This window comes from Scyliorhinus canicula, chromosome 13 (assembly GCF_902713615.1).
Source record: "Scyliorhinus canicula chromosome 13, sScyCan1.1, whole genome shotgun sequence".
Taxonomy (NCBI): Eukaryota; Metazoa; Chordata; class Chondrichthyes; order Carcharhiniformes; family Scyliorhinidae; genus Scyliorhinus; species Scyliorhinus canicula.
The window spans coordinates 144,309,151-144,330,553 of record NC_052158.1 but is presented as its reverse complement, the minus strand read 5'-3'; the positions used below and the strand labels follow the sequence as shown (position 1 = coordinate 144,330,553).

Sequence of the window (21,403 nt, the reverse complement as noted above, 5' to 3'; positions counted from 1 at the left end):
GTGTCTATTGCAGGCCATGGAGGATGATGAACCTCGGGAGAACCGTAATTTTGACGGACTGCACTCTACCCGCCAGCGATAGCGGCACCATGTCCCACCTTTTAAATTCCTCCTCCATCTGCTCCACAAACCTGGTAAAATTAAGCTTATGGAGAGTCCCCCCAACTCCTGGCCACCTGCACCTCCAGGTATCTGAAACTCTTCACTGCCCTCTTAAATGGGAGTCTCCCAATTCCCTCCTCCTGATCACCCGGGTGTACTACAAATACCTCACTCTTGCCCAGATTTAACTTGTAGCCCGAGAAGCTCCCAAACTCAGCCAACAGCTCCATCACCCCCGGCATTCCCCCCTCAGGGTCCGCCACATACAACAGCAGGTCGTCCGTATACAGCGATACCCTCTATTCTTCCCCACCCCGCACCAGGCTCCTCCACCTCCCCGACTCCCTCAGCGCCAAAGCCAAAGGTCCTATCGCCAGTGCAAAAAGCAAAGGGGACCTGCCTGGTCCCACGGTAGAGCCTGAAGTACTCTGATCTCCTTCCATTGGTAACTACACTTGCCATCGGGGCCTCGTAGAGCAACCTCACCCATTTGATGAACCCCTCCCCGAATCCGAACCGCTCCAGCACCTCCCACAGGTACCCCCACTCAACTCTTTCAAACGCCTTTTCTGCATCCAGCGCCACCACTATCTCTCCCTCCACCGCCGGCATCATAATAACATTTAACAATCTCCGCACATTCGTGTTAAGCTGTCTACCCTTGACAAATCCTGTCTGATCCTCATGTATCACCCCTGGCACACAGTCCTCTATCCTGGTGGCCAGGATCTTCGCCAGCAACTTAGTGTCAACATTGAGGAGCGAGATTGGCCTATATGATCCACACTGCAAGGGGTCCTTATCCCGCTTCAGGATCAGAGAGATCAGCGCCCGTGACACCGTCGGGGGCAAAGCCCCCCCCTCCCATGCCTCATTGAAGGCTCGCACCAACAGGGGGCCCACCAGATCCGCATACTTTTTATAGAATTCCACCGGGAACCCATCCGGCCCCGGCGCCTTACCTGACTGCATTTGAACAATCCCCCTGACTAGCTCCTCCAACTCTATCGGCGCCCCCAGCCCCTCCACCAGCTCCTCTTGCACCTTTGGGAAACATAGCCTGTTCATGAAGCTCTCCATCCCCCCCCCCCCCCCCCCCCCCCCCCTCCCCCCCCCACCACCGGTGGCTCCGACCGGTACAGTTCCTCGTAAAAGTCCCTAAAGACCCCATTCACCTCTGCCCCCTTCTGCACCACATTCCCACCCTTATCCGTCACTCCACCAATTTCCCTAGCCGCATCTCGCCTGCGGAGCTGATGCGCCAACATCCTGCTCGCCTTCTCCCCATACTCATATACCGCGCCTTGTGCCCTCCTCCACTGTGTCTCCGCGTTTCTGGTGGTCAACAAGTCGAACTTGGCCTGCAAACTACGCCGTTCCCCCAGCAGCCCCTCCTCCGGGGCCTCCGCGTACCTCCTATCCACGTCTAGGAGCTCCCCCACCATTCTCTCCCTCTCCCTCCTTTCCCTATGGGCCCGGATGGAAATCAGCTCCCCCCGGATCACTGCTTTCAGAGCCTCCCAGACCATCCCCACCCGGACCTCCCCCGTGTCGTTGGTCTCAAGATACCTCTCAATACTTCCCCGGACCCTCCTACACACCTCATCAGCCAGCATCCCCACATCCAGGCGCCACAGCGGGCGCTGGTCCCGCGCCTCTTCCATCTCCAGATCGACCCAGTGCGGAGCATGGTCTGAAATTGCTATGGCCGAGTACTCTGCATCCTGCACCTTTGGGATCAATCCCCTGCTCAGGACGAAAAAATCTATTCGGGAGTAAGCCCTATGTACATGGGAGAAAAAGGAATACTCCCGCGCCCTCGGCCTCCCAAACCTCCAGGGATCCACCCCTCCCATCTGGTCCATAAACCCCCTCAGCACCTTGGCCGCCGCCGGCCTCCTACCCGTCCTTGAACTGGACCGGTCCAGTGGGGGATCTAGCACCGTGTTAAAGTCTCCCCCCATGATCAGGCCCCCTGCCTCCAGGTCCGGAATGCGGCCCAACATGCGCCTCATAAAGCCAGCATCATCCCAATTCGGGCCATACACATTAACCAGCACCACCTTCTCTCCCTGCAGCCTACCCTTCACCATAATATATCTGCCCTCCTTGTCCGCCACCACCTCAGACGCCTCGAACGCCACCCTCTTCCCCACCAGAATCGCCACCCCCCCGGTTCTTTGCGTCTAATCCTGAGTGGAAAACCTGCCCCACCCACCCCTTCCTCAGACGAACCTGGTCCGCCACCTTCAAGTGGGTCTCCTGGAGCATAGCCACATCCGCCTTCAAATGAGAGAATACCCTAGCCCTCTTAACCGGCCCATTCAGCCCCCTCACGTTCCAGGTGATCAGCCGGATCAGAGGGCACCCCTCCCCCTCCGACTAGCCATAGCTCATCGACTGCTCGCCCCAGGCCAGCACACCCTGCCCGACCCGTCCCCATGACGAAACCGCCTCCCCTCTACCCCCCCGGCCCGCACCAGCTCTCTCCCGGCCCTTCCAGCAGCAACCCGGTATTTCCCCCCCCCCCCCCCATCCCACCCCCCACCCCTCCCAGGCTAGGACCCGTCCTAGCCGCGACGCACCCTCCATGGTACTTCCGTGAGCCAGCTGAATTCTGCTGACCCCGGCAACTCCCGCCAAAACCAGGCCCCTCCCGACATGGGCTCATCCCCCCTCCTGCCACACCTCCTTGGCACCGCTTCGGCGCGGGGAAAAAACCAGTAGAAGCCATGCCCCCACCACCAGCTCCACCCCCCCTGCCCCGCAGCGCGGGAAACCAGAGGAAAGCCCGCGCTTTCGCACTGCCCCACCCCACCCTTCTGACGCAGCTCCCCAAATTCCAGCTCCACCCCATCCCCGTACAGAAGAGAAAATAAAATAAAAACCAAACCCCCAACATTCCCCCACATAACCCAAGACCATACCCAACAGACCCACCCGAAAACAGAGCAAAAACCAGCCTAGAAAACACGTCGAAATTACAAAAACAGCAACAGCAAAAACAGCAACAACCGTAGTGCACCGGACCCCGCAGCCCCCAGACCCTAGTTCGAGTCCAGCTTCTCCGCCTGTACAAAGGCCCACGCCTCCTCTGGGGACTCGAAGTAGTGGTGCCGGTCCTTATATGTCACCCACAGACGCGCAGGCTGCAGCATTCCAAATTTGACCTGCTTGGCATGCAGCACCGCCTTCGTCCGTTTAAACCCGGCTGCACTCCAGCCCTGGTAGATTCGCACTACCGAATTCTCCCACTTGCTGCTCCTCTCTTTCTTGGCCCAGCGCAGCACACACTCCCGGTCACTGAATCGATGGAACCGCCCGCGGGGGTTCATTCGTCTTGGGCCTCCTGGCCAGCACTCTGTGGGCTCCCTCAAGCTCCAGGGGCAAGTGGAAGGACCCGCTCCCATCAACGAGCTCAGCATCGTGGTCACATAAGACAGAAGATCCGACCCCTCCAGCCCCTCCGCCAGGCCCAGGATTCTCAAATTCTTTCGCCTCGTGCGAAAGTCCAGCTCCTCCAAGCGGTCTTGCCACTTTTTGTGAAGTGCCTCGTGCAACTCCACCTTCCCCACGAGGACCATGGCCTCCTCCTCCCGCTCAGCGGCCTGCCGCTGCAACTCCTGAACGGCCACCCCCTGGGCTGTCTGGGTCTCAAGCAGCTTGTTGGTAGTCGCATTCAGGGAGTCCAGCAACTCAGCCTTCAGCTTCGCAAAACAGCGCAGAAGAGCAGCTTGCTGCTCCTGCACCCACTTCCACCAGTCCCCGGGTGTTCCGCTGGCCGCTATTTTGTCCTCCTTCCCCCGCTTTTGCTGGGGAGCTGCTGCTGCCTTTTCCTTTGCCCCACTCCAAGTAAGCACCATAAATTTTGGGGAATGCTCCTCCAGACACCTTCCCCCACCGGGAATCGTCAAAACAGCGCCATTTGGGGCCCTAAAATAGGCCCGAAAGTCCTTTAATAGCGGGAGCTGCCGAACGTGCGGCTTAGCTCCGCATCACCGCAACCGGAAGACCTTCTTTTCATGTACTTAATGATCTGTTGAGCTGCTTGCAGAAAATTACTTTTCACTGTACCCTGGTACACGTGACAATAAACAAAATCCAGTTGGTTGCTGCTAAATATGTATTTAAAACTAATCACGTGTACGGGATTCCATCTTCGTGTCAGGTACTAAATTGTGCTCCCAGTGTTCTCAGGTTGCTCGAGGAAATATTGACAGCAGCTTTACCATTTGCAAGGCTCATTGGAAGAAGCATCAGCACTGGAACTGAATTTGAGAAGACAAAGATCTGAATGGATTCCCTCTGCCACCTCTCACAAATCCATCTTCCAAATTAGTGACACAGCATGTAGAGTAGGAATATGGTGATGAGAATGTTGACAACAACTATAACTTGGTTTTTGAGCTATTGTGGCGGTTGAACTCTTCTGAACAGAGTTTCTGGATTATATTGCCACCTGCGAGCAGAGTTGTGGTCTTATATTCAGAAGATAATTTCTGTGTCGGTCGGAGGATTGAAATCTTCACCCTGTTTCCAGGTCTTGACAGAAGGTGAGGCTCACAGAAAGAAAGCTGAAAAAATGTGAAACACAGCAAAAGGGGGGAAGGGGTCGAGCCGAAGTGGTGATTGGATTTAATTGGATTTGTTCATTGTCACGTGTACCGAGGTACAGTGAAAAGTATTTTTCTGCGAGCAGCTCAACAGATCATTAAATACATGAAAATAAAAGAAAATACATAATAGGGCAACACAAGGTACACAATGTAATGTCACTGGACTACCCTCAGAAATGGCCCAGCAAGACACTCTGTTTATGGGCAACAAATTCTGGCCTTGCCATTGATGCCCATATCCCAGAAAAGAATAAAGGAAAAAAAACAGGTATACAGAAAAAGACCAAAAGAGAGAAATAAAAATGTAATACTGAAAGGCAGGTGGACAGAGCGTGACTTCCATGCAGGTTATGCCAGAAATTAAGCATTATGTAGAATGGGAAAAAAGCAACAACCACAAAGAGAACTTAAGCTGGTCAATGAATCAGAAAGAAAGAAATAGAGACACAGGTACAGAGGACAGAGTAAGGCACCAAATTTTACTTTGAGAACCTCAGTAAAGGATAAACAATTTTAATAAATATATTGTTGCTGAACAGCATAATAAAAGTATAGAACAGATGCAGTGCATTTGAACATCTGCAGTTGATTTGTGTCCTGAACTCTTAAGAAGCTCAAACGTTTCTGTGAGGTTGGAAACTCCAATTCCCAATGAACCTCGGGCATTGGCCGGGAACTGGCTGGATATACACAATTTGGATATTTCACACTCGTTAGGCTGAGGACTGGGCTTGCTTGGCTACGCATAAAAAAAGTGTGAAAATCCAGGTCAGGTGACCAGGTGTGGAGCCAAGTATGTACCCTGGGGATGGGGAGAGGTCCCAAGAAGTGTTCTAGAGGCAGGACAAGATGCAGTAACAGGTCCCAATTGAGTTGTGAAAATGAACAAATAGGAACAGGAGTAGGCCATTCAGCCCCAAGAGCCTGTCCTGCCATTTAATGAGATCATGGTTGATCTGTGGCCCAACTCCATATACCAGCCTTTGGTCCATATCCCTCAATATCTGCTTCACAAGAATCTATCTCAGATTTAAAATTAACAACTGCACTAGCTTCAACTGCTGTTTGTAGGAGAGAGTTCCAAACATCTACCACCGTTTGTGTGAAGAAGTGTTTCCGAACATCTCTACTGAATGGTCTGGCCCTAATTTTTAGGCTATGCCCCCTAGTTTTGGAATCTCCAACCAGTGGAAATAGTTTATCTTAATTTCATAAAATCATAGAATTTACAGTGAGAAGGAGGCCCTTTGGCACATCGAGTCTGCACCGTCCCTTGGAAAGAGCACCCCACTTAAGCCTATCTCATCCCAGTAACCCTACCTGACTTTTTATGAATACCACGGGCAATTTATCATGGCCAATCCACCTATCCTGCACATCTTTGGACTGTGGGAGGAAACCGGAGCACCCGGAGGAAACCCACGCAGACATGGGGAGAACGTGCAGACTCCGCACAGACAGTGACCCAAGACAGGAATTGAACCAAGGACCCTGGAGCTGTGACGCAACTGTGCTAGCCACTGTGCTACCGTGCTGCCTTACTCTGTCTTTTACTGTAACATCTGAAGTCTTCGATTCGATCACCCCTTAACCTTCTAAATACTCGTGAAAATGGGCCTAATTTGTGTAATCTCTCCTCGTAACTTAATCCCTGTAGTCCAGGTATCATTTTGTAAACCTACATTGCATTCTGTCCAAGACCAATATATCCTTCCTAAGTGGTGCCCAGAACTACTCTCAGTACTCCATAGAATCTACAGTGCAGAAGGAGGCCATTCGGCCCATCAGTCTGCACCGGCTCTTGGAAAGGGCACCCTACCCAAGCCCACACCTCCACCCTATCACCTTAACCCAGTTACCCCAGCCAACACGAAGGGCAATTTTGAACACTAAAGGACAATTTAGCATAGGCAATCCACCTAACCTGCACATCTTTGGACTGTGGGAGGAAACCGGAGCACTCGGAGGAAACCCACGCACACACGGGGAGAACATTCAGACTCCGCACAGACAGTGACCCAAGCCGGGAATCGAACCTGGGACCCTGGAGCTGTGAAGCAATTGTGCTAACCACTATGCTACCGTGCTGCCCCGCGCTATGCTACCGTGCTGCCCCGCGCTATGCTACCGTGCTGCCCCCACTATGCTACTGTTCTGCCCCGTACGTACTCCAAGTGGGGTCTAATCAGGATTTTGTATCGCTGCAGCATAACCTCAGTGTCTTTAAACTCCATTCTGCTAGGTATCAAGCTAGCATTCCATTAGCTTCTTTGATTATTTCTGCACTTGCTCATGACATTTTAAAGATCTATGCACTTGAACCCCCAAGCCTCTTTGGACATCCAAAATTGAGAAACCTCCAATTAAAGAAAGCTGCAGGGAGCAGACTTTAAGTGAAGTGAACTCGGGAGAAGCTCTGATAGTCAAAGAGGGCTGAAGAGACGCCCTGAAGACCTGAGAAGGCAACTGAAGGTTGTTAACTTCATGCTGCAGGTCCTTGGGGCAAAATAAATTCTGTTGGAGCAGTAATGTTATGCTTGGTGCAACTGAAGAGCTGGAATTGTGCTTTTAAGTTGATGCTTGAGTGTACTTTGGAACCTAGGGGAACAAATCTTGGAAGACGAGATTGAAATCTAGTGCGGTAGACCATCATTGTAGCTGTCCTGAGTTCGATTTTCATTTGGAGAGAATTCCAAGGCAGGATCTTCGAATGTGGAGTGTAGAACTCTCGTGAGAAGGACAAAGTTTTAGTGAGATTCGTTGTCTCACAATGTAATAGACATCTGGATGGGTTATAGAGAAATCCATGGAAGTCGGTTTGGTCGCATCTGGCATTTATTGTGTGGTGTAGTGTGTTTGACCACAGTTGGCTTGTTAAATCACATGTACCTCATACTTGCCCTGAATGTTCAATTATAAGATAAGTATTGTAAATGTTATCTTTCTAACCTTGTAGTAAAGTTTATTTTTGCTTGTTCAAAACCTGTGGAATCTAGTGCCTTTCTTCACTGATTAAGTGCCTTAAATCTCAAGCTTTTTTACTTTAAACAAAACAATATTGGTCCCTAACAGGATCTCACCACTGACTGAGGGGCTGGCCATGGGACAACTCTTATAGACATCCTCGATCATGCAGCAGCGCAAATATAAACAAAATTTTTTATTAATCTGTAATTGTACTTAGTTCAGAGACTTTCTTTGAAAAAATTCTGTTTTATTGCAACTGCTTTATTTTTCTTTTAGACATGGGTATTTTTGACCAAATTTTGTTTCCTGTCTGACAATGGGCAGATCAACTACCATATCAGGTATGCCGAGGTAAGGATTACATGTAGAACAGGCACAGACTTTATGGTAGTTTGGGGGGGAAAAATGGTGGAATATCCTCAGGTATACCAATGAAAAGATTGAGAAATGAAGAGCCCTATTTGTTTTTTTAAATTTAGAGTACCCAATTAATTTTTTCCAATTAAGGGGCAATTTATTGTGGCCAATCCACCTACCCTGCACATCTTTGGGTTGTGGGGGCGAAACCCACACAAATGAAATGAAATGAAAATTGCTTATTGTCACGAGTAGGCTTCAATTAAGTTACTGTGAAAAGCACCTAGTCGCCACATTCCGGCGCCTTTTTGGGGAGGCTGGTACGGGAATTGAACCGTGCTGCTGGCCTGCCTTGGTCTGCTTTAAAAGCCAGCGATTTAGCCCAGTGTGCTAAACCAGTCCCTTAGTGTGCTAACACGGGGACAATGTACAAACTCCACACGGACAGTGACCCAGGGCCGGGATCGAACCTGGGACCTCTGTGCCGTGAGGCAGCTGTGCTAACCATTGCGCCAGCGTGCTGCCCATGAATAACCCTATTGATGGACAGTGTATAGACACCACTAAAGTTAATCAGAGCAGTTTTGCATTAAATAAATAATGGCTGGAAATTTACTCAATCTTATACATTTTGTTTTTGAATTTGATCTCACTTCTGTTGAATGATGCGTTGAGCAGGACTGTGACTGACTGATGTTGTGCAGGAGTGGCCCTGGGGGCAGCACGGTAGCACAGCGGTTAGCACTATGGCTTCACAGCTCTAGGATCCCAGGTTCGATTCCCAGCTTGAGTCAATGTCTGTGCGGAGTCTGCATGTTATCCCCATGTCTTCGTGGGTTTCCTACGGGTGCTCCGGTTTCCTCCCACAAGTCCCAAAAGACATGCTGTTAGGTAATTTGGACATTCTGAATTCACCTTCTGTGTACCCGAACAGGGTGCTGGGATATGGCGACGAGGGGCTATTCACTGTAACTTCATTGTAGTGTTAATGTAAGCCTACTTGTGGCAGTAAAAATTATTATTATTTGCCCCTCCCTTACTATATCCCTATATTTGAGGAGAGTTATCTGATTATGGTCCCTTGACTTCAATGGAGTGTAAGATCAGGCAGGGTGTAAAATGAGCATTGTATTACACCCAATCCTATCAGCTTCCCAAGGCTCAGGCTAAATTTGCCCTCAAACTGTCAGTTTGTTTGGTCAAGCACAAGTCCTTTGTTTCTCTTCAATCCTTATCAGGCTTCTGCTTTACAGGACAATCATTTTGAGAATGGATTTGCCAAGTTGGATAGGTGCTTGAGATTCTCAAAATATTTGCCCACAGCAGCATATAGTTTAGAGCACAAGGCATAAATCATCTTGGTGAGTAAGTTTAGAATGAAAGGATAATGAAAATTTGCAGACGTGAAACATTGATTCTTTCTCTCTCTACAGCTACTGAAAGACCTGCTCAGTCTTTTTTGCATTTTCTGTTTATTTTAGAATTAAATGAGCCTCACTAAATAGAATTTCTTATGGGACATGTAAAATAAAACACTAAACAGCAATGACTGCATTGCAGAGAAGTGTCTGATTTTTGAGTTATTTATCTAATTTGTTTATAAAAAATATCTGAAAGTACATTTTGAAGGCGTGTGATTCATATTCCAGTCACCTTTTCCATTCAGAGTAGTAGTTTCCTGGAAAGAGGTTCATGGAAGCAAAATAGAGTGATTTATTTTCTTCCTTTCCTCTGTGGTAGTAACATCGGGTCATTGGCACAGACAGCAGGCCCAAGCTGGGAATCGAACCCGGGTCCCAGGAGTGTGAAGCGACAGTGCTAACCATTGTGCAGCACATTTGTATACTAACTTTTACCTTAAAATACCTGATTCAAGTACAGGGAACTCTGAATATTTTCATCGTATTGTGTATTAAAATGTTTTCATGTGCCTTTGCTAGGAGAAACATAAAGTGAATTTGTTGTTTTACTATGATGAGATGACCCAATGGCCCTCGGTGTATAAGAATAGCTCAAAGGTAGGTCCATCAACAAAATATAATTAAATAGGCATTATATGTTAGTACAAATTAAGATGAAATAGTTAATAAAGTAGAGCGCTTTAGCAACTAATGTGTTAATGGAATCCCCAACTTATAATGGAATCCACCTTACAACCAAATCACAATCCTAGTACACGTGCTCTAACTCCCCAGTCAGAATGAAGTTGTCTGTTGTCTGTCTCTCGCCATGACATGCCCTGTTGGAGATGTTTGTTATTGGTTGGGTGTACTTGCTTCTGCTGACCTGAAGTGGTTATTCCAATTTGGTCAATCTGATTACAATTACCTCTCAGCTCCTTATATGGTATTTCTAGTGTTTCCATCACTGTGAAAAACATATATAGTTTTAATTCATATTAGACAACATTTTAACAGGAACAAAATATATAAAAGCATTTGTACACTAATTTCAGCGTACCATTTTACCACCAATCACACAAAGAAAGCTTAAGTACATGTCCATTGCCTTGGGAATGAGTATTATGGGTACATACCCAACATTGCTATTTACTTTTTATTTCCTAATCAAAATTTCAATCAATGCGCTAATGTACTGAACAGTACTAAAATCTAACATTTGAACTCTATGTGTGCACAGTCCCTTAAAAATAAATTTCTATTAATTATTCCTACAGAATGTGAGTTAGTAGATCATTGCAGAATATCAGAGTTGCAACTTCACACATTTCTTCTGCCTGTGGAACATTCCTCCAGGCAGTGCCATTGTTTGGAATTCTGTGGAGCCTTGTTTGCCGGAACCTGTGACAGGCAATAGTTGTGTCTCCATTACCCACTTCAATGGCCCCTCATCATTTATGAGCTGAAGCTATTAGGTGTATAAGTTGATCAAGCGGGAGTCATGGATAGAGATCATCAACTGATTGATATTTCCCAACCCTAGCTCAGGCTATATCTAATACCTGAACTGCTGCCCCAATAAAATCAGTGGACTCAGAAGAGACCAAAGACTGATCCTAGAATTTCCCAATCTCTATGGGAAGAGACCTGATAGATATATGTATTAAGTCACTGTTGGTAGCACTGTTTAATGTGTTTGGAACTGACTTTAAATACTGTGTGCTTTTTCAATTAATTCTGGAAAGTGTTTAATCAGGACTGCTGGAGTAAAGAAGCAGTGGCTGCCAGTGGAAAAAATCACCTGTTGAATCTCACCCATAGCTTTCTATTATCTGGCTGCCAGGTATGTACTCTGTATTTGTATGTGTATATTTCCACTCACTGAGTTGGCAGTGATATTGTGAGGGAAAGCAACATTTTCAAATAATTTTTCCTTTTAGACTCAAATGGTCAAATACAAATTTAAATAGATGAGAGGGGACAAAGGGGAAGTGGAGTGATGTACTTATTAGAGATAACATGACAGTAAAATATAAATAAAATCTGTGTGGACAGAGATGAGCAAGGCTAAGTAGAGTTAAGACAGACCAATAGGGATAGAGTGGAAGGAGGTGGAGGAAAAAATATGCAAATATTATTACGACACTCTGAGCAAGTGCATGGAGTCCTAGAGTCACAACACAAGTGAATTAACCAATAATTCTTATAAAAATACCCAAAGTCTTTGGCCCCTGACTGCCTAATAATTACAGACACAAGGTTTGTAAGTTGAAATACAATTACTGTTTATTTACACGCAGTAAACACAATTGAATAACAACAAGTTAATACCTACTACCTCCTTTAACTGTTGCACGATCTACCCACACACACTAGACAGCTAAACACAGAGGAGGGGGAAGAGATGAAAATAATAAGGATGAAGGTGAAAAGATTAGAGACTTTGCTTCTAATGGTGGTTCTTTAGCACACTTTCCTCGCAGCATGCTCGCTGATTAAAGTCTCTGGTTTACAGCTGGCAATGGTCTTCCTTGCAAAGTCATTCATACAGGTCCCCACAGGTTAGAAAATACAGGTAGCAGGCTTTCTAGAGAAATACTTTATTTCTTATCAAACTGAGCCTTCAGCTGGAGGTTTGCACTGCGGCCTATATCTTTCTGAATAGACACTTTATTTCACACCAAACCTTGCTTTCAGCTTGTGGTTTGACTTTAAGCCTCTGAAATCTCAAGATAATGGCACGCAGACTTGTTGGAGAGAGAGTCAGCCCTCACAGTGGCTTCATGTAGGGAATTAATTAGATCTTTTTGAAGAGAATATTTCAACCACGTCATCCAGGCTGCATAATCAAAAGTGAAACCATTATGGAACCTTGTGATTCTGAAAACATTCCAGTGGGATAATATCCAATCACCACCAATGTTACCAGGCAGAACACAAACTTTTGGGCCTATTCATTGGCGCCCAGCCAAATCAATCCAACCGAGTCATCACTGACACTGCCAGTCAGCAATCACTAGTCTAAAACAGCACAGCCTTTGGATCCTTAAGTTTGAATTACAGTGGCAGGCTGCCTTAAAGACATATGTCCACAAATCATCTATGGATCAAAAATGTAACATCAAAAATAAAGGCAAGGGGAAATAAGGGAATTAAACATGGAATAAACAAGAAGGGCACTTACAATATATTATGGATATATTGGCGGCATGGTAGCACAGTGGTTAGTACTGTTGCATCACAGCGCCACGGGCCCAGGTTCGATTTTTGGCTTGGGTCACTGTCTATGTGGAATCTGCACGCTCTCCCCATGGGTTTCTTCCGGGTGCTCCAGTTTCCTCCCACAAGTCCTGAAAGATGTGCTGTTAGGTAATTTGGACATTCTGAATTCTCCCTCAGTGTACCCGAACAGATGCCGGAGTGTGGTGATTAGGGGGTTTTCACAGTAACTTCATTGCATTATTAATGCAAGCCTACTTGTGACACTAATAAAGATTATTATCATTATAAGAACAAAACAAGTGATTCTATTTTTAATTTCAAGTGGCTGGGTTTCTCAAGCAAAAAAGGCTGAATCATGAGGTCTGTGGCCTTCCAACATTGCTTGTCGGCTAGGATAGGCCAGAGTGCTTGACTTTGGCTTGTGAAGATAGGCTTCCCACTAGACAACAGACCTCCGTCTTGTGAATCAGGTTGGCTGAGGGTGGGGAATCAGCAGAAAAAAACCGAAATAAGACCAACAGTCAAAACTGCTCCCCGCCACTCTCTTAATGGGTAGTAGTTAGAACATAGAACATAGAACAGTACAGCACAGAACAGGCCCTTCGGCCCTCGATGTTGTGCCGAACAATGATCACCCTACTTAAACCCACGTAACCCGTATACCCGTAACCCAACAATCTCCCCATTAACCTTGCACTACGGGCAATTTTAGCATGGCCAATCCACCTAACCCGCACATCTTTGGAGTGTGGGAGGAAACCGGAGCACCCGGAGGAAACCCACGCAGACACGGGGAGGACGTGCAGACTCCACACAGACAGTGACCCAGCCGCGAATCGAACCTGGGACCCTGGAGCTGTGAAGCATTGATGCTAACCACCATGCTACCGTGAGGCCCCAAAAGTTGGGTCCAAGCTGTGAGTTTTCGATACCTTTTGCAGAACAAGAGTTTTGATACTTTGTGTAATAGAGCTTTTGACATCCTTTATTGTGAATTTTGTTATTTTTGTGGTAACTTGTTGTACAATAATTTGAGAATTTGAACATTTTTTCTGCAATGCCAGTTGAATCAAGTTTGAGGTGCAATATTTGACGTCCTTGAGTCGGCCCCCGTATTCAACAAGGTTGACTAAGATGTTGTGTTTAGTGCTCTGGGATTGCCTAAGTAGGTGTCCAGGACCTATAGAAGTAAGAAGAGTTTAAGACATTAAATCTGAGTACTAGTATGGGGTACTTTGGTAAGAGAGCGCTGGCAGCTGGAAGGGGGTATGCAATAAATACATTTTGGGAATGTCTGACGTAAGCAGTTAAATTTGCACAATTTCAGCATTTTAGTTCAATTTGGATGGTTAGTTTCATAAATATATCACAATACATGGTCACATATAATGTTCTATAGATAGTGTTAAATGTACAGTTCATTCTCATTTACAAAAACATCTTAAAATACAGTTATAGATATGGAATTTACAGCTTCCTTTATATTTCCTAATGCGCAGATGGTAGAAACAAATGAATTAAATTACACGGATTGTCAAAAACAAATCAACATTCATTCAGCAAGGGAAAGATGGTGGTTCCTCGCATTGAGTAATTGTAGGGTACGAATAATTTTCTATATTGTTTGCTAGTTACAAACAAGGCCATATTTGTACAGGTAGAGTACCTCAAATTTGCCTATCCGAAAACTGGACATTTTTATAATCTTCTTTACATCAATTTGAAGTGAATACAATTTAAAAACAAATGGTGCTGAGCAAATTGGTTATGTGCTGCATTGGCACCACAGAGTGTGCCTCCACTATCACTCTATCCCATGCTCCAAGTGAATTTGATTCCACCCTTGGCATATACCGCCTGACCCAAAAGCTGAAAATATCCCCAGGGTGATGGATTTGAGGAACTGTAGCTGTAGTGTAAAAAATATCAGTAATTTAGGTGTCTTACTATAACAAACTTTATGTAATCTCTTATGCTTTAAAAAGATATCTTAACAGATATAATAGGAGAGAAATCTGGAGTGCTGTTTTTCAAGTTCCAGAATGGTCTGGAAGCAAGCTAACACATTTGCTGGCAGTGAATTGGAGGGGAAAATCCTGGAGAAATCAGGATACAGTTGAATGCTCAGATGAATGACCTTCCTCTGTACCTAACTTACGATAACACCAATACTTTCTCTCCAACAACACTCAAGAAGTTTGACAGCATCCAGGGCAAAGTAGCCGCTTGATTGGTACACCATTTAATAATAATCACTTATTGTCACAAGTAGGCTTCAATGAAGTTACTGTGTAAAGCCCTGAGTTGACACATTCCGGCGCCTGTTTGGGGAGGCCGGTACAGGAATTGAACCCGCGTTGCTGGCCTTGTTCAGCATTACAAGCCAGCAGTTTAGCCCACTGTGCTAAACCAGCCCCAATTGGAAACATTCATACGCTCCACCACCGACACGTAGTAGCAGCCGTGTGTACCATCTACAAGATGCACTGCAAGAACTTACCAAGGCTCCTTAAGGCATCACCTTCCTAACCGGCGCCCACTACCATCTGGAAGGATAAGGACAGCAGAAACCACCACCTGGCAGCTCCCCTCCAAGCTACCCGTAATCCTGACTTGAAAATATATTGTTGTTCCTTCACTGTAACCGGGTCAAAATACTGGAACCCCATCCAAACACCACATGGACTGCAGCAGTTCAAGAAGGCAGCTCACCAATACATTCTCAAGGATAATGAGGGTCAATAAATTCTGGCCTAGCCAGTGAAGCCCATAAATTAATAATAAAAAATACCTTTATTCAGAATTATCTCTTTTAGTTTATGCACAGCATTGCAGATTATGTTACAAATATATCTAAATTGGTGTGTGACATAACTTTTGAAAGCTTTCAAGGTTACTGGTTTAAATAAAGACAGTGCTGCTGCAGGCAGTGGCTATATTTTGGAGTGAAATGATTTTTCTATTATGAAAGCCATTATCATTATCCCCAATTCTGATTTAACAACACAGATGAGCAATATAAACCAAGGAGCACTGGAAATAAAAAAGTGACACAGTTGCTGTGCTGCAAGGTATTGGCTCATCTGGGTGCAGTGAATATAGAAATTAAGGGAGGGGTGGAGCACAAGTTGAGGTAGGAGCCAACATGCTTGTTTGGAACAGAACTGAGGAAACGAAGATCCAAGATATGCTCCCGAACAAAACCGTTGAAGAATACACTTTTACATATACTGGTTTAGCACAGTGGGCTAAACAGCTGGCTTGTAATGCAGAATAATGCCAGCAGCATGGGTTCAATTTCCGTACTGGCCTCCTTGAACAGATGCCGGAATGTGGTGACTAGGGGCTTTTCACAGTAACTTAATTGAAGCCTACTTGTGACAATAAGCGATTATTATTATTATTATTAATTACATAGAATAAACACCACCAGTATAGCCCATTCTGTCCATCTAGTCTGTGCTGGCATTTAAATGCTTGTGATGAATGTGTATATTTTATATTTCTATTCCGCATATGGGCTATGTAGGGAAGGGTAATCTGTATCTATGTGTGTTTAGAATTAATCAAAGGAGAGGTTGTTGGAGTCAGATTATCTGGAATCTGAGGAATGAAAATTTAAAGGTGTCATCTTGTGTTTTGCAATGATCCCTTATGGCGGGTCTTAATTTACAAGTAAACAGTTTAGATCTGGAATTTGCATTTGGAGATAAGTGTTAAAATTGATGTGTAGCTGTTGCATTTCAAAGGACTCTCAAAGGTTACAAAGAACATTTGGATTTTGCAGGAGATTCATGAGTAAACATGGGCAGGGTTGCAAACTTTTATTGACCCAAAATCGAGGTGAAATGGAAACATACAAGCTTTTAGTATTTAGGATCCTGAGTTTTCAAAAGGGTATTTGAAGACAATGGAGGGATGGGGAGGGGTTGGGATCAGGGAATCTTACTGAAAGCGAGCTCCTGTGTTTTAGAGTGGTGAAAAACTGTGAAAGATTTTTAATTGAAGGTAACAAGTCTGTTTTGGGCCAGGAGAATATTTGTCCTGAGAAACAACTTGTTTCGGACCTCCTTTTGCGAAAGCCACACTAGCATGGATTTGTTTTGGGAAGTCATGGATTGTGTTTCCATTTAAAGTAAAAGCAATTTCTTGGTTTGGATAATATTTCCTGGACTTTATGGGCAAGAATCAATTTGGGCTATTGCCAAAAATACAGTTTTATTGTTTACCTTTAATCTTGTGTTTAAGTTTTATCTTTTATGTTATTTTTATATTTATTTTTATCAATAAACATTTAAATTCAAATTTTACAAGTTATTATTGGAGTCCTGTGTTTTTGTGTTGAGGCTTTCCGTCATTTCATCAAGAAAAAAGATTGCGATCAAACATGACGGATTTCAGTCTGAGATCTGGCTTGTTCAGCGTTAACATCAGTGAGGCATGTTTTTCATTGAACCTGTCTTCCACAACAAATATATTTGTACCAACTACATAACACTGATGGATCAGTGAACATTAGCCTGAATACAGGTAGCTTCTTCAGTGTAATTTTGTAGTAATTGGTGCACCAAATATTTTGTGTCCGGTTCTGTACATTATGCAAGTCTCCTTTTTCAAAACTTCCCCAATTAAATATATGCAGGGATGGTGGGGGGAACATGTGGGAGCAGGGTACGCAGTGCCAACTGGATGCACCATGTAACCCGTTTGACCTGGTTGGGCACAGGGGTTCGGACCATGCTAACGTCGGCCTTTCACCCCCTGCAGACAATGGATATTGGAATACAACCAGCAATGGAGGCCCTCCTACTAGTCGCCGCAGCCTTGGAGGATGCCCTGCGGCTGAACGAGCTGGAACTGCTCAAGGAGGAGGAAGCAGCGGAGTGTGCATCAGCAGAACAGGACGCAGCCGTTCAGGATAGAGAGCCAGCTGGCCAATACGCTGAGGAGGAAGAAGAAGAGGTGCTAAGGAGGCGCTGCATGAGGCCTCGTGTACCGGCAGCGCCTGTCACTGGGGCTGGTTTAGCTCACTGGGCTAAATCGCTGGCTTTTAAAACAGGCCAGCAGCATGGTTCGATTCCCGTACCAGCCTCCCTGGACAGGTGCCGGAATGTGGCGACTAGGGGCTCTTCACAGTAACTTCATTGAAGCCTACTCGTGACAATAAGCGATTATCATTTCATTTCATTTCATTGAGGACCTTGCGGACTGGGTATGCCGTCAAAGACTCCAGCTGAGCAGAGGGACAGTGCGACAGTTCTGCCGGATCATAGTGCACACATGCGGGGAATGGGAAAGGATATCCACCCCCGGTGACTGTCAAGGTGACGGTCACCCTCAACATTTATGCCATGGGCTCCTTCCAAGCGCCAAGTAGGAACCTATCTGGGATCTCACAGAGCTCAGTGCACAGGTGCATCCAAGCCATCACGAAGGCCCTATATGCCCAGTCGACACAATACATACATTTCAATGTGGACCGAGCCCACCAGGAAGACCGGGCAGTGGGGTTCGTCGCTATCACCAACATGCCCTGGGTCCATTCCCCCTCCCACATCCGAAATGCATCTCTGGCCTGCCCAGACCAGCTCACCCCTCACACCCACCTGACTGAGAACCGAGGCAGGATGTAATAGTGTGAACAGGTGTTTAATGTGAACAAATATATACAGATAAGTGCCCTAGCTCCTATCACTATACTGTGCCCTGCACTCGTGCCAGCTTAACTGCTGTCTAACTTTCTGGCCTTACGGGCTCTAACACTACGTCTAAATGGATCCCCAGATGGTACATCAGAAGTGGAGGTAGCCTGCTGCGGTTCCCACCCTGGGATATGGGTCCCCATTGGCGTCCGTCTTCTGAGGTGACTGGGCCTGGATGGGCATAGCTGCTGCTCAGTGTCCCAGGTGGCGTGGTGCAGCCCTCCTCTGCTCGCTGGCCACAAGATGCACCAGGGACAGGGGGGGGGGGAGGTGTCCGAGGTGTTGCTGTGTTCCGGTATGGTACCTCCCCTGCACATGCACAGGACTCATGACCACCTCCTCCCTTGGGGTGCCCAATAACCCCAGGGCTACTCCACGGGATTGGGGTGCGAATGGGGCTATCCCCTGAGGCACCCACGCCACCTGGCGCTGCCGTTCCAGGAGGCCCGCTCCCGTCTCGTCCAGTGTCTGCATGCGCGCGGCCATGAAGCACAGGGAGTGGACCGCCTCTGCCGTGGACTGCACCACATCATACTGTGTCTGTGCAACCACCTTCTGAGTCCGTGCCACATCAGCCAGTGACTGTGCCATCTCCCTCTGGGACTAGGCCACCTCTCTCTGCATCAGAGCCACATCGGCCAGCGCTTGGGTAATGCCGCCAATGTTCTCAGCCATGGCCAACTGTGACTGGGCCATGCTCAGGAATGCCGCTGTGATGTCCAGGTGGTTCTGGCACATGGTTGCCTGTGAGAGGGCAGCCCTGTCCTGGGCCTTGGCCAGCGCCTATACGGATTGCCCCAGGCCTTGGACATTCTGATCCATAGCCAAAACCCTCGCCCCCAAGGCCTCCACCGCAGATGCCACCTGTGCATAGTTGGCCTGGGTGGCATGCATGGTCAGCACCACCTGCGCCTGCAAGTGCTGAATGCTTGCCGACAACCCCTCATGTAGTGCCTGGCTCTGTGATTCCACGTTGGCCTTGAAAATTAATATTGTTTTTTTTGTCAAGTTCTAGTTTGGCTCAGTTGGCGACACTCTTGACACTTCTTGCCAGAAGTTAACAGATCCAAGTTGCATTCCAGGTTGAGCATGTTATTTATGCGAGCACTCTAATGCATTATTAAGGGGGTGCTTGACCATTGGAGATACTATGCTTTGTGTTTGACATAATACTATGGACCCCTTGCTCATTCAGGAGTATGTTAAAGACCCAATGACACTAATTCCAAGTTCCAGCCAACATTCCCTCCATCAACCCCAAAAAATTGCAGCTGTATCTTTCTACACGATGGTCTCATACACATTAAAAGTAATGTAAGAAACAGTTTGAAGTGTTGCAAGGCTCTCTTTAGGTGCATGTTTATTTCTTGCAATTGTGTATGTCAGTAAATTGGTATAATCCCGATTTCTTTTCTGAAGACACCGGAAAAGTTGCAGATATGTTATTTATGAAATATTCATGTCAATTTTAAACAGATATGTTTTCCTGACCATGCGTATGCTCGGATGTACAAATGTTCAAATTGAACCTTGAGCCATCCTGCTTGCCATTTTTGTTGTGTGATATATTTGTATAACTCTCTATTTTAATTAGGGTGGAGGAATAAATTTGGAATATAAAATTACAATGTCTAATGGGAAAAATTTATGGAGAAGACATTTTTCTGCAAACCAAATTGGTAAGAATGTTCAGCCTCCCTTTTAGCTTGTTATGGCAATGATCAGACTGAACTAAATTGTTACCCTTTCTTTTACAGGCATACTTGAAGTGCACATACTATCAGTTTTGTTGTTCATAATTACACTTGGAGTTTGCATTTGTTTTGCTCGTAAGTAATACGTTGTTATAGATTGAGGTACCTTGTGTAACTTTATGGTGACCACATTTTAAACAAAGCTTTTTGAAGATTTCAGCTTTTAAAAAATATACAGGTCATTTGAAGAAACGACGCCTGCTGCATTCCAGTTATCAGATGTTAATGGCCTCTATAGTAGCTGAAGGTGAGATAGCAACATACTGTATATTAGTAAAGACTTATCACTCTAAATACGTGATTGTGGACAACATAATCAACATCATGGCTGTTAATGTATTTATTTAATGCTTCTACATTTGTTAAAGGCATTTAATCATTTTCCTATATTAAAAGAAACCTAAAGGGCGGGATTCTCTCAGCCCGGGGCTGGGCCGGAGAATCCCCGCGACCGGCGTGAATAGCGCCACGTCGCCCTGGCGCCAGCGTGATTGGCATGGCGCCGGCCGATCGGACCCCCGCCGATTCTAGGCCCGGGATGGGCCGTTAAAAACCGGAGTCCCGCCGGCGCCATTCACACCTGCTCTCAGCCAGCGGGACCTCGGCGTGGAAGGGTCGGGGACGGCCTGTACTGGGAGGAAGGGGGTCCGATCCCAGCGGGGCCTCCGATGAGGCCTGGCCCGTGATCAGGGCCCACCAATCAGCGGGCCGGCCTCTCTGACTGGGGGCCTCCTTCCGCGCCGGCCCCTGTAGCCCGGCGCCATGTTGCGTCGGGGTCGACGCAGAGTAGGGAGCCACTGTGTATGCGCACATTGGCGCCGGTGTCACTGCGCATGCGCAGACCCCATGGCGCCCAGTTCACGCCAGGATGAGCAGCTGGAGCGGCGTGGATCACTCCAGTGCTGTGCTGGCCACCTGTAGAGGCCAGAATTGCTGATCCTGAGGCCATGTTGATGCCATCGAGAAACGCAACGGCGTTTCCGACGCCGTCAACACTTAGCCTCAGGATCGCAGAATCCCGCCCAACATTTCTGTCTTCATACTTTTAGTAATAAATATATGTAACTGAAAGGTAATGTGATATCGGTGCTAACAGACAATTTAGCTACGTCTGACATTATTCTGAGATACCAACTCCTCTAAAGAGAGAATTTAATCTTTTGTTGGTTTACATCCTTGTCACTAGTTTTAATATTTAACTTATATGAGTACTAAACATTAACAAAGTGGTGTTCTTTGTGTTATGCAGCCATGCTTTATATTAAAATGGCTTTTGTATTTAC

General features: G+C 46.4%; 1 protein-coding gene across 7 annotated transcripts in view; it reads left to right on the top strand.

Moving 5' to 3' along the window:
• LOC119976291 (transmembrane protein 145-like) overlaps nucleotides 1-21,403 on the top strand; it is a 74,715-nt gene that overhangs the window by 10,759 nt on the left and 42,553 nt on the right. For 5 of the 7 annotated variants that reach the window (XM_038816715.1, XM_038816713.1, XM_038816716.1 and 2 more), the window contains exons 2-8: nucleotides 7,962-8,036; nucleotides 9,983-10,060; nucleotides 11,199-11,285; nucleotides 14,164-14,265; nucleotides 19,961-20,045; nucleotides 20,124-20,195; nucleotides 20,299-20,367. In XM_038816715.1, the coding sequence (XP_038672643.1) occupies nucleotides 7,962-8,036; nucleotides 9,983-10,060; nucleotides 11,199-11,285; nucleotides 14,164-14,265; nucleotides 19,961-20,045; nucleotides 20,124-20,195; nucleotides 20,299-20,367 (568 nt within the window). The remainder of the gene's footprint in view (nucleotides 1-7,961; nucleotides 8,037-9,982; nucleotides 10,061-11,198; nucleotides 11,286-14,163; nucleotides 14,266-19,960; nucleotides 20,046-20,123; nucleotides 20,196-20,298; nucleotides 20,368-21,403) is intronic. The other 2 variants (XM_038816717.1, XM_038816714.1) reach the window with 2 other exon arrangements.